Source organism: Hoplias malabaricus, chromosome 2, assembly GCF_029633855.1.
Source record: "Hoplias malabaricus isolate fHopMal1 chromosome 2, fHopMal1.hap1, whole genome shotgun sequence".
Classification (NCBI taxonomy): domain Eukaryota; kingdom Metazoa; phylum Chordata; class Actinopteri; order Characiformes; family Erythrinidae; genus Hoplias; species Hoplias malabaricus.
The window spans coordinates 56,937,144-56,951,730 of record NC_089801.1 but is presented as its reverse complement, the minus strand read 5'-3'; the positions used below and the strand labels follow the sequence as shown (position 1 = coordinate 56,951,730).

At 37.8% G+C, this 14,587-nt stretch overlaps 2 protein-coding genes across 4 annotated transcripts in view; one reads left to right on the top strand and one right to left on the bottom strand.

The window, feature by feature from the left end:
* LOC136686559 (lysophosphatidic acid receptor 1-A-like) overlaps positions 1 to 5,484 on the bottom strand; it is a 31,209-nt gene extending 25,725 nt beyond the window's left edge. For all 3 annotated transcript variants that reach the window (XM_066660429.1, XM_066660427.1, XM_066660428.1), the window contains exon 1: positions 5,371 to 5,484. The gene's annotated coding sequence lies outside the window, so the exon portion shown is untranslated. The remainder of the gene's footprint in view (positions 1 to 5,370) is intronic.
* A 1,934-nt stretch (positions 5,485 to 7,418) lies between these two features.
* Positions 7,419 to 11,852, top strand: LOC136677134 (putative uncharacterized protein DDB_G0282133). The gene is made up of 3 exons (XM_066654562.1): positions 7,419 to 7,987; positions 8,111 to 9,976; positions 10,100 to 11,852. Exons 1-3 carry the CDS (start codon positions 7,419 to 7,421, stop codon positions 11,850 to 11,852), a joined length of 4,188 nt encoding a protein of 1,395 aa, XP_066510659.1.
* Positions 11,853 to 14,587: the final 2,735 nt, after the last annotated feature.

Here is a 14,587-nt window from a genome sequence, read left to right as displayed (position 1 = left end):
AAGAGTTCCAGATTTATACCCCTCTGCTGAACTCTTGGTCTTGATCATTATAGGCTGATGTGCAGCTGCTCTAAAGGGTATTATTTCATGTCAGTACTTTATTAATGAAGATTATGCACCCTGTGTTTGTGCAAAAGGGGTTTCTACAAACATTCACTACACAACTTTTGTGAACAGTGCATGTTTAAAGGAAAAAGGAAGGCGTCTGCTCTTCTGGATTACTGAACGTGCTCTGATTTGTTTACTACATTAACAGAGCTGCAATTATGTAACTGTGACACAATATCAGAAACCCCCAGACAGCAGGAGCCGGTGTTTCTACAAATCAGTTGCAGAGCAGTAACACCTGCCAGACCCGTCCGATAGCTTCTGGAAACTGCTTACGTAACCCCACATGACCAATCTGACTCGAGATAGGTGCAGCGACCTACAAACCAGATTCACAACTGCACAGGGACGGCAGGTGAAGACTGCAGTGATCGGTTTATCTGTTCAGACCCGGATTTATACCAAAACAAGGGATGGGTATATTTACTCATTCTCACTGACCATATCTAACATTTTAGAAAAACAATCAGAACTAAATATATACAGAGGGCTCTGTATATATCTTTGACAGAGACTCAAAATGGTTTGGCAAAGCATATATACTCTCTGGCTAGCGCTATTAATTTGGTTAGCGCAGCTAACATTAGAGTTTGTGGCCTTTTCAGCTTTAGGGCTCACGCTCAAGCAGCTGTGTTCTCGCCTCGACCCGGAGCATGTTGGGATAACAGAGATATGGAGTGATGGAGCTTATGCAGACTTCTAAAATTATACTAAAATGTTAACTACACCACACAGAAAACAATGCAGCTAGGCTACATTAGCACAGCATTTTTGCATTGTTTATGGCACCATCCCGTTTTAAACTGTAATTAGTAAAAAGAGATTAAAAAACACAAAGGAAGAAGAGAACTGGGTTGCTGTAATATATATAATAAATAAATATAAATAAATGCTAAATAGAAAACAATGCTAAAGAAAAATAAATGTTATTTAGTTGAGGGGGTTACAGGCTATTTGTCAATAATCATGTGAATAATTCAGTGAAATACTGAACATTAGTCATTGTAAGGTGTCAACATCTAAAAACAGTCTCCGTCTGAAACTGATACCTGTAACAATTTCCAAAATGTTGAGAGAGTCTGCTAATCATTTGAATGCTAATCTGCTAATCAAACACAGGGGGGCACATTGGGGCTCACTCCAGAATGTGTTTGTTAACGTTTGGAAAGATAGGTAAGAATTCAGTCAAGTAGCAAAAGCAGTTGCTTTTGTCCTGGACAGAAGCAGAGAGGACACAGCAGCCGGACAGTGTAGCAAGTAACAATATAGAGAACTAGAGTTAGATTCTCAGCTCAGGCAAGTCCTGGAACAAGTGTCCTAACACAACATCAGCTACCACATCTGTCCTAAAAAAACAGCTGCCAATTGTCAGAAACGTAAATAAACATCAGTGGAAACAAAATAAAAAAAACCTGAAAATAGTTCAGCACTGTGCACTAGGGGTCGGGGTGAACAGCAAGCAGCTCATTATCATTTAAAGGAACAGGTGCTGAAAGTGGGCGTTCTGAACAGGGCTGCTTAGACAGGGGGAGAAAACTGCTGTGGAGCTTTGACCAAAGCAGGTCACGGATGTTTCATTAAGAAACAGAACTGTGGTCCACTGTTGTGAGGAGGGGAATATGAACTTTAAAGGTCTCTCATGTGTAGATCATTTTGCTCATCTGAATATTACTGCAAACACCTACAATCTCTTCCAGATCTGTTGGTGGAAGGTTGTTTTCTTCTAGAGCTTTTTATTTCTCAGAAAAAAAGATACTGTAACTAAAAATGTTAAAATATATGTATTAAAGACGAGGTCTCAGATTGTGGGGAAATGCTGTTTCCTGGTTTGTTTTCATTCAGAAACTCTGCATCTTTTAAAGGTGGAACGGTGTCTTTAATGTGGAACCAACTGGAGAGCAGCACATGGAGAAGAAACATTCTGAGAGTTTTATACAAAATGTACTTTGAATAAAATCATTAATCAAATGTCTCCTTTAACTGTGAAAATAGCAATAATCCAGACTTTATTAACCCCCAAATGGGACTGCAGTGTTACAGGTCAAAGTCAATCTCATAAGAAACAGACAGAAAGAGGGAGAGAGAGAGAGAGAGATACTAGGAAACAAAGACAGAGAACAGGAGAGAATAAACACTTTACAAAAAACACATGAATAATTAAACAGGGAAACGTCAGTGTATTTGGAGATAATAAGACTTTCACTGAGCCGAGAGAAAGTTGTGTTACTTCCCTCAGCATGACACATCAGGAGAGAGATGTTCTCTCTAAACTAATACCCCAGGCACTGTTCAAACATGTCAGGAACCTGAGGCACGCGCCCAGTCCCAGTGTTCGTTAACCACTCAGGTGTGTGCTAACATGAGCCATAGGTGAATAGTATTTACTTTTGCCAAGTTTTCATCCCAAGTTAGTCATTAACAATGCCACCCATTAGCTAGGACTCCTCCACCAAGTTAGGAACCTCACTCCAGAACACACAGTAATGATTCTGTTCATCAGGTCAGCATGCTGAGAGGAGAACACTAACCTCTGTTCATCAGGTCAACATGCTGAGAGGAGAACACTAACCTCTGTTCATCAGACTCAACACGCTCTGAGGAGAACACTAACCTCTGTTCATCAGACTCAACACGCTCGGAGGAGAACACTAACCTCTGTTCATCAGACTCAACACGCTCAGAGGAGAACACTAACCTCTGTTCATCAGACTCAACACGCTCGGAGGAGAACACTAACCTCTGTTCATCAGACTCAACACGCTCGGAGGAGAACACTAGCCTCTGTTCATCAGACTCAACACGCTCGGAGGAGAACACTAACCTCTGTTCATCAGACTCAACACGCTCGGAGGAGAACACTAACCTCTGTTCATCAGACTCAACACGCTCGGAGGAGAACACTAACCTCTGTTCATCAGACTCAACACGCTCAGAGGAGAACACTAACCTCTGTTCATCAGACTCAACACACTCAGAGGAGAACACTAGCCTCTGTTCATCAGACTCAACACGCTCGGAGGAGAACACTAACCTCTGTTCATCAGACTCAACACGCTCAGAGGAGAACACTAACCTCTGTTCATCAGACTCAACACACTCAGAGGAGAACACTAGCCTCTGTTCATCAGACTCAACACGCTCGGAGGAGAACACTAACCTCTGTTCATCAGACTCAACACGCTCGGAGGAGAACACTAACCTCTGTTCATCAGACTCAACACGCTCGGAGGAGAACACTAACCTCTGTTCATCAGGTCAATCCGCTCAGAGGAGAACACTAACTGGAATTTCACACTTGTTATCTTTGAGAAAAACAGCTACAAACACACACTCACTCCCTCCTTTACGTCATACACCACCACCACAAACAAACGATAACACATACATACCACACAGGAAACTCAGTTACGCACTGGAGCAAAATGTTCATAATCTAAACTCACCTTTAATCTGATCATAAACCAGTACTAATCTGACTGTACTCGCTACATAATTCCTAATTTAATCATTTCACACCCGGCTTTAATCTGCACATCATCCAGACTTTCATCACTTTAGTCTCTTCATGTACAGTTTTTACACTATTCTTAATCCTGATTTTATTTTTTATACACCAGCGTTAGTTTCTGTATTAATCTCTTTATAAACCAGTTTCAGTCCCCACTTCATCATTTTCCTACTCTCAGATCCCCAGTTCTCTCCCTCTTCATAATCTCTACTCAGGTAAGATTTTGATTAAATCCCTGTTTGGTGAGGTTTATAATCTATGTTTTAGTACCATCCCTCACAAAATCATAATCATAAATCATGCTTCTTTATGTTGATAATCTGAGTTTATTCCACCATCAACTCTCCTCAGAATCCACTCTTAATCCAGTTTATAATCCAGGTGTCAATTTGAACATGAATGTCTTCATAATCTGTGCAGACACACAGATCAATCAACCAATCAGAGCTTATTTATATATCGAATTTTACAGCTGATGTTCTTACAAAGCAGCTTTACAGAGTTAGTATCAGAACAATCACAGACAGGATCCTAATCCCTGTTTCATAATCTATATAAATAAATCCTGAGCAGTCAGATGAGGTTATGATCAGATCCTGCTGCGATAATCAAACGCTTCTGCCCCATTGCCATAAACGGCGATGAAATACCACAGCAGATAAAGAACAAAACACACCTGGGTTTACAGCTGGGTGTAAGGGCAGGTACAGGCAAAACACACTCGTCATCACACAGACTTCAACACACACAGACAGTGTTGTATTTTCTTTCTCAGAGCCACTTCAGCTGTGGATGTTGATCGAGAACACAGTGCTGTTCCTTCCCTCCTCCACACAACCCCAATTTTCTTGAGGGTGTAGGGGTCTTAACCAGCGACCCTCAGGTCCCAAGCCCTCCTCTCTAACCTTTAGTCCACGGCTGTGTGTAGATACATACAAAGACAAATACATCTGCATGCCTGTGGTTAAACGAACATGTGTTTACTGGCTTTCTAAATAAGAACACAGGGAACACACTCCTGCACACGCAGTACACATTCACTGTTTATTTACAGGGTTTAACTCCAGGTGAGGAGGGTACAAATGTACTGGCACCTTTAAATTTTATCTAAATGTATTATTTTTATCCGTACTTTAAGCAAAATATTATAAAATATGCAGGAAAATGTGTTATTTACATTCATTAATAATTTACCTGTGGTCAAAAACCAAGAAAAATATAATCTTACGCAAATTCTGATCTTGCATAGCATGTACCTGCACAGATAAGCTTCAACCTCATCATAAATATACTTTAAATCACAATCTGAGATTTGTGACGTCACTAGCTAGATTTTTCAACGCACTGATGTGGAATTCGAGATCAGGAGGGAGATCCACAAAGCTGGATTAACGTACCTTACTCGGTTTAGCCGGGTAACCTAATTCCAAACCCAAGCCGAGCTGACCTGGGACTTTCCAACTGGACAAGTCCTCAAATTTAGGCTTAAATTATCCGGCTAAAAAGAAATCTTGCCTTGTAGAACACCCCCAGATGCACGCTCACGGTCTTTAAGAGAGAGTGAACACCACTCAGCTCAAGTACTGAAGGAGCCAAGCCATTTAGACCTCCATCAACCCCCAGAGCTCCACCACCCGCAGACACACACAGCAGGGCTCCACCAAGGTGAACGCAGTCACCTCAAACCGAGCTTAAACCTCGAGTCTAAATGCGCGTTTTAAAAAGAGAGGAGCGCGGGGTTTTCCTTCTCTTACCTCTGTTTTTCTTCGTCTCTGTTTAGTCCATGTCTCCGTGGCTCCGAGCTCGCTATGTTTCACTGTAAATCGTCCCTTTCTCCTCTCACTCCGCCGTGGATTCTTACCTGAGATCGAGGAAGTTTTGAGCCTCGCTCTGGGCGCGGCTGTTATTTTTGTTCCCGCCCGTTTTCAGACAGGCCCCGCCCTACTGCGCCCTGATTGGTCGTCTCAACAAAACAACAACTGTGTCTCTAATTATTAATATTTTATGTTTGTATGATAATTCTTTTACGTGGCTAGTCAAAACACTGCCATTTATATTCATATTCTCTTACCCGGGGGTAATAATAATATGGACATTCACAAAATAAAAACCCACACTCATCATTGTATCAGCTCCACTGACCACACAGAGCAGCCTGTAGTTCTACAGTTACCGACTGTAGTCCATCTGTTGCTCTGCATACTTCGTTACCTCCCTTTCCCCCCACAGAGCAGGTGTGATGTGGTGATGGATCATTCTCATTAATATATATATATATATATATAATTCAGTTATATTAAGTAGTATATAAAACATGTGTCATATATTTCTGTTCCCAGGAGTAGTAATCTCCTGCACACTAGCCTCCAAATATAAAAATTCTCAGCCAATCACAGTGCAGCAGGCAAAATTTATTAGCCTATCAGAGCACAGGAAGGCGGGGCTTGTCGTAATTTGGGTGGATTAAATTTTTTTTAAGGTTCGATGTTTATTGCTTTGCTCTCAGTTCAACCTGAGTGGACTGAGGCCACACCTGCAGCCACACCTAATTGGTAGGTTAATGTGACTAACAGCTGGGGTGTGTTCTATGTTTACTTACTGATTTAAATAAGTTTGAATGATTTTGAATGTGTGTGTGTGTGTGTGTGTGTGTGTGTGTGTGTGTGTGTGTGGGTGGGTGGGTGGGTGAGTGTGAGAGAGAGAGAGAGAGAGAGAGAAAAGAATTGAAAAAGAAAAGAGGAAATAGAAAGAGAGAAATTGAGAAGAAAATATAGGGAAGAGAAAGTGAATAAAAAAAGAAAGAAAATGGCAAGATACAAGGGTTTAACTGTAAGAGAAATAACATGTTATCTTGCAATACCACACACACACACACACACACACACACACACTGATTTGACAAAAAATGCAAAAGAGATGGAAAAACAGGAAAACTACAGGACAATATCAACAATGAGAATAAAATCATGTCAAAACGCATTCACAACAATAACAAAATTAACGACAATAACACAAGAACAAACCAAAATGAGTAGAAACAATAGCACCAATGACAACTCTAATATCAGGAATAACACCAATGACAACTTTAATATCAGGAATGACAACATCAATCACAACTCAGGAATAATGACATCAATCACAACTCAGGTAGAACACAGATCACAACTCTAATATCAGGAATGACAATATCAATCACAAATCTAATATCAGGAATAACACCAATCACAACTCTAATATTAGGAATAACACAGATCACAACTCTAATATCAGGAATGACAACATCAATCACAACTCTAATATCAGGAATAACACAGATCACAACTCTAATATCAGGAATAACACAGATCACAACTCTAATATCAGGAATGACAACATCAATCACAACTCTAATATCAGGAAGGACAACATCAATCACAACTCTAATATCAGGAAAAACAACATCAATCACAACTCTAGTATCAGGAATAACACCAATCACAACTTTAATATCAGGAATGACAACATCAATCACAACTCTAATATCAGGAATAATGACATCAATCACAACTATAATGTCAGGAATAACGCCAATCACAACTCTAATATCAGGAAGAACACCGATCACAACTCTAATATCAGGAATAACAATATCAATCATAAATCTAATATCAGGAATAACACCAATCACAACTATAATATCAGGAATAACACTGATCACAACTCTAATATCAGGTAGAACACAGATCACAATTCTAATATCAGGAATGACAATATCAATCACAAATCTAATATCAGGAATAAAACCAATCACAACTCTAATATGAGGAATAACACTGATCACAACTCTAATATCAGGAATGACAACATCAATCCGAACTCTAATATCAGGAATAACAACACCAATCACAACTTTAATATCAGGAACAACAACAATCGCAACTCTAATATCAGGAACAACAACAATCACAATTCTAATATCAGGAATAACACAGATCACAACTCTAATATCAGGAATAACACAGATCACAACTCTAATATCAGGAATGACAACATCAATCACAACTCTAATATCAGGAAGGACAACATCAATCACAACTCTAATATCAGGAAAAACAACATCAATCACAACTCTAGTATCAGGAATAACACCAATCACAACTTTAATATCAGGAATGACAACATCAATCACAACTCTAATATCAGGAATAATGACATCAATCACAACTATAATGTCAGGAATAACGCCAATCACAACTCTAATATCAGGAAGAACACCGATCACAACTCTAATATCAGGAATGACAATATCAATCATAAATCTAATATCAGGAATAACACCAATCACAACTATAATATCAGGAATAACACTGATCACAACTCTAATATCAGGTAGAACACAGATCACAATTCTAATATCAGGAATGACAATATCAATCACAAATCTAATATCAGGAATAAAACCAATCACAATTCTAATATCAGGAATAACACTGATCACAACTCTAATATCAGGAATGACAACATCAATCCGAACTCTAATATCAGGAATAACAACACCAATCACAACTGTAATATCAGGAACAACAACAATCGCAACTCTAATATAAGGAACAACAACAATCACAATTCTAATATCAGGAATAACACAGATCACAACTCTAATATCAGGAACAACAACAATCACAACTCTAATATCAGGAATAACACAGATCACAACTCTAATATCAGGAATAATGACATCAATCACAACTATAATATCAGGAATAACACAGATCACAAGTCTACTATCAGGAATAACACTGATCACAACTCTAATATCAGGAAGAACACCGGTCACAACTCTAATATCAGGAATGACAACATCAATCACAACTCTAATATCAGGAACAACACCAATCGCAACTCTAATATCAGGAATAACAACACCAATCACAACTCTAATATCAGGAACAACACCAATCGCAACTCTAATATCAGGAATAACACAAATCACAACTCTAATATCAGGAATGACAACATCAATCACAATTCTAATATCAGGAACAACACCAATCGCAACTCTAATATCAGGAATAACACAGATCACAACTCTAATATCAGGAATGACAACATCAATCACAATTCTAATATCAGGAACAACACCAATCGCAACTCTAATATCAGGAATAACACAGATCACAACTCTAATATCAGGAATGACAACATCAATCACAATTCTAATATCAGGAACAACACCAATCGCAACTCTAATATCAGGAATAACAACACCAATCACAACTCTAATATCAGGAACAACACCAATCGCAAGTCTAATATCAGGAATAACACAGATCACAACTCTAATATCAGGAATAACACAGATCACATCTCTAATATCAGGAACAACACCAATCGCAACTCTAATATCAGGAATAACACCGGTCACAACTCTAATATCAGGAATGACAACATCAATCACAACTCTAATATCAGGAACAACACCAATCGCAACTGTAATATCAGGAATAACAACACCAATCACAACTCTAATATCAGGAACAACACCAATCGCAACTCTAATATCAGGAATAACACAGATCACAACTCTAATATCAGGAATAACAACACCAATCACAACTCTAATATCAGGAACAACAACAATCATAACTCTAATATCAGGAATAACACAGATCACAATTCTAATATCAGGAATAAAACAGATCACAATTCTAATATCAGGAATAATACAGATCACAAATCTAATATCAGGAATAGCACTGATCACAACTCTAATATCAGGAATAACACCAATGACAACTCTAGTATCAGGAAGGACAACATCAATCACAACTCTAATATCAGGAAAAACAACATCAATCACAACTCTAGTATCAGGAACAACACCAATCGCAACTCTAATATCAGGAATAACACCGGTCACAACTCTAATATCAGGAATGACAACATCAATCACAACTCTAATATCAGGAACAACACCAATCGCAACTCTAATATCAGGAATAACAACACCAATCACAACTCTAATATCAGGAATGACAACATCAATCACAACTCTAATATCAGGAAGGACAACATCAATCACAACTCTAATATCAGGAAAAACAACATCAATCACAACTCTAGTATCAGGAATAACACCAATCACAACTTTAATATCAGGAATGACAACATCAATCACAACTCTAATATCAGGAATAATGACATCAATCACAACTATAATGTCAGGAATAACGCCAATCACAACTCTAATATCAGGAAGAACACCGATCACAACTCTAATATCAGGAATGACAATATCAATCATAAATCTAATATCAGGAATAACACCAATCACAACTATAATATCAGGAATAACACTGATCACAACTCTAATATCAGGTAGAACACAGATCACAATTCTAATATCAGGAATGACAATATCAATCACAAATCTAATATCAGGAATAAAACCAATCACAATTCTAATATCAGGAATAACACTGATCACAACTCTAATATCAGGAATGACAACATCAATCCGAACTCTAATATCAGGAATAACAACACCAATCACAACTGTAATATCAGGAACAACAACAATCGCAACTCTAATATAAGGAACAACAACAATCACAATTCTAATATCAGGAATAACACAGATCACAACTCTAATATCAGGAACAACAACAATCACAACTCTAATATCAGGAATAACACAGATCACAACTCTAATATCAGGAATAATGACATCAATCACAACTATAATATCAGGAATAACACAGATCACAAGTCTACTATCAGGAATAACACTGATCACAACTCTAATATCAGGAAGAACACCGGTCACAACTCTAATATCAGGAATGACAACATCAATCACAACTCTAATATCAGGAACAACACCAATCGCAACTCTAATATCAGGAATAACAACACCAATCACAACTCTAATATCAGGAACAACACCAATCGCAACTCTAATATCAGGAATAACACAAATCACAACTCTAATATCAGGAATGACAACATCAATCACAATTCTAATATCAGGAACAACACCAATCGCAACTCTAATATCAGGAATAACACAGATCACAACTCTAATATCAGGAATGACAACATCAATCACAATTCTAATATCAGGAACAACACCAATCGCAACTCTAATATCAGGAATAACACAGATCACAACTCTAATATCAGGAATGACAACATCAATCACAATTCTAATATCAGGAACAACACCAATCGCAACTCTAATATCAGGAATAACAACACCAATCACAACTCTAATATCAGGAACAACACCAATCGCAAGTCTAATATCAGGAATAACACAGATCACAACTCTAATATCAGGAATAACACAGATCACATCTCTAATATCAGGAATAACACAGATCACATCTCTAATATCAGGAACAACACCAATCGCAACTCTAATATCAGGAATAACACCGGTCACAACTCTAATATCAGGAATGACAACATCAATCACAACTCTAATATCAGGAACAACACCAATCGCAACTGTAATATCAGGAATAACAACACCAATCACAACTCTAATATCAGGAACAACACCAATCGCAACTCTAATATCAGGAATAACACAGATCACAACTCTAATATCAGGAATAACAACACCAATCACAACTCTAATATCAGGAACAACAACAATCATAACTCTAATATCAGGAATAACACAGATCACAATTCTAATATCAGGAATAAAACAGATCACAATTCTAATATCAGGAATAATACAGATCACAAATCTAATATCAGGAATAGCACTGATCACAACTCTAATATCAGGAATAACACCAATGACAACTCTAGTATCAGGAAGGACAACATCAATCACAACTCTAATATCAGGAAAAACAACATCAATCACAACTCTAGTATCAGGAACAACACCAATCGCAACTCTAATATCAGGAATAACACCGGTCACAACTCTAATATCAGGAATGACAACATCAATCACAACTCTAATATCAGGAACAACACCAATCGCAACTCTAATATCAGGAATAACAACACCAATCACAACTCTAATATCAGGAATGACAACATCAATCACAACTCTAATATCAGGAACAACACCAATCGCAACTCTAATATCAGGAATAACAACACCAATCACAACTCTAATATCAGGAATAACCCAGATCACAATTCTAATATCAGGAATAACACAGATCACAATTCTAATATCAGGAATAACAACACCAATCACAACAAAATCAGTCACACCAAGAATAAATAAAAATCATGGGGGGAAAAATAAAACAGAACAACAGCAGTGTCTGTAAGAATCACAAAAAAACCCACAACATTACCTTCAGCATAAATATATGCATCAATTAGGTTAACCACAGCAACACACTGATAACACAACAACATAACTCTGTTTCTCTGTGTGTCTTTGTTTCTCCTTGTGTCTCTGTGTTTTTCTGTGTCTCTGTGTTTCACTATGTATCTCTTTGTGTCTGTCAATCAATCAATTAATCAATCAAATTTTATTTATACACAACTTTTCACAAGAGAAAGTTGTCACAAAACAGCTTTAAAGAGCTGGGGTATTTATTGATCCAGAAAGAGCAGAACAGGGTGTGACACACTTCAGCTCCTTTCCTCAGACATTTTGAACGTTCTGAGAGGTTCTACTGACCATGGCTCTGGACTGAGTCTGCATGAAGGACAAAGAGAAGCAACAGGCTTTAATAATCTCTTTGTTTGACAGTCTTATGTAAATCATCCATTTCTGGTTTGCTTGGTTTGTGGTTTTTCATTTTCAGATCTCGCAGCTGAACAGGAAATCTGCAGAGGAAAGCAGAATCTTTACTTTAACTCTGCAATGAAAGTTATCTCCAATGCCATGTGTTTAATGGAGGAGTATGAAGCCCCCCAGCATTGATCTTTGGACAACACTCCCTCTGGTGATGAGTCTAATGTCACCATGCACTAAACCTCCAACAGCAGTAACTGACCTCGCCAATGTTTAAGCAGCTGAACTCCATCCTGATGACACCCTTCAGGAGTAAGTTCTGAGGAAATGGGTGAGTTTCTTGTTTGTAAACAGAGACAGATGTTCAGTTTTTAAATGGAAGTTCAATAACACAGACACCGGGACTCTATGAACAGGGATTTAGTGTACAGTAAAGAGCTCAGTTCATTTATTCAGTTTCCAACTCCTTTAACACACTGGATCTACAAGGCTAAGATAGTTAACAAGTACCTGAAGCTAATCAGCAATTACTATGATGCTAACTGCAGAGACTTTATAAAGGAGGAAGAGACATGTCACTGCTGTACAAATTTTTGGGGAAGCGCTTCTTTAAATGCAATGTTCACGATTGTAATCTAAATATCCTGTGTATAAAGCTCTGAGTGTGTCTCATCTCCATGTGCTGCTCTACAGTCGGTTTGAGCTGGAAACCGCTCTAATGTGTTTACAAAGCCCCAGTTTCTGTAAATGAGTGAAAAAACAAAGTGTCTGTGTGTGGTATGCTAGGCTTTCTCTCTATCTCTGCTCACAGCAGAGAAACGCCATCTGGAGGTTTTTAGACGATGGAGAGACTCCAAACACTGAAACGCACCAACCGAGATGAGGATGTTGTTCTATTCCTGCTCAATAGGGGGGTAACACTGACTTATTTTTTGCTGTTACATTTACATCACTTAAGGTGGATGTGTCTCCAAACTCGGGAGACGGCTAATTGCATTAGTGACAGTGCTACAAATCTAAACAACTTGAGTTATATATGAGTTTCTGTGGGAATTCAGTGAATAAACACAATTTACACTTCAGCTGCGTAAAAAACAAACACATTGTTCCACCTTAAAAGATGCAGAGCTTCTGAAACTAAACAAACCAGAGATACTTCCCTTTTAAAGGGGAAACTCACACTTTACAATGGACAGGGCCAATCAGCTTGCAAGAAAATCCTTTGTTCAAACACTAGACGTCATATGGACTTTCTGACCACATCATACTTCAGCCCAATTCATATGTAAAACAGCATCATTTTATATCTCTCGCTAATATTGTTTAGTCTTTGTAGTTTGTGTTCATCTTTTCAACAAGTCGTTGTTATCTGCGTCACAGCCACTGAGGATAAATGTTGTAGATGTTAGAAATGTGTTTCTAGTTTCTAAACCCTGCTTATGGCTCATTGGTCAGACTCTGTCTGAAATGTGTCTGAACTGGGTTGTGTTTACAGGTCTGTCCTCTTTCAGAACCACACCAGCCTGGTCTTGTATCAGTGGGATCCACTGCCCGAGGCTGAGCCGAAATGGCCACTAAACAGGCAGTTTCCTACATAGATTTGACATCACACTCGTCTTAAACTGTTTCAGTCTCTAGCTAACTTCACTGTGTGGTTTCTGGGTTATGTACTCTCATCAAAAAAACAAAGAGTAAAGCATGTTAGCATAAAGCTGCACAGCCAAGTGTTCTCATACTGAGTGTCTTCATTCAGTGTCTCATCAATAAATCTAAAGATGTTTCATTGAGATTGTCGTAAGAATGTTAAAATTTATTTTATAATCTAAGTAATGTTGATATTTTTATCATTTTGTCCAACAAATGATGCTTGAAACCAGTAATATATTCTGGAAATAAGTGAAACAATATGGAAATATGAGAAATACTGACTAGATTTAAAAGGATTTCACTAAAAAAGGGATAGTTCTATTTCTGTCTCAAAACCTGCAGCAGCCTTTAGTCTGTGTTTATACAAGGTCAAAAACACTACATTAATTTTACTTAAATGTTTACATATTAAACAAAAGAAAAACCTGGAACTTTAGGTTTTAAAATACTTTTAATGACCTTTTTTCTTAGAAAACAAGAAGATTATTTTAGAATCTGAAACTGAAACTGTCAACTTCACTCAACAAGAAGGAAAAAAAAAAGGAGAAATTCCAATTTCGGCTCAAAAATGGAAGGCAAAAGAATCAAACAACCAAAATAACAAACAACATATCAAGGAGAAACGT

Excerpts from the sequence above, each read along its gene's own strand:
- LOC136677134 (XM_066654562.1), top strand. The coding sequence starts at position 7,419 with ATGAGGAATAACACTGATCACAACTCTAATATCAGGAATGACAACATC. Across the intron at positions 7,988-8,110 it reads GATCACAACTCTAATATCAG|GAATGACAACATCAATCCGA; the intron begins GTAGAACACAGA and ends CTCTAATATCAG. Across the intron at positions 9,977-10,099 it reads GATCACAACTCTAATATCAG|GAATGACAACATCAATCCGA; the intron begins GTAGAACACAGA and ends CTCTAATATCAG.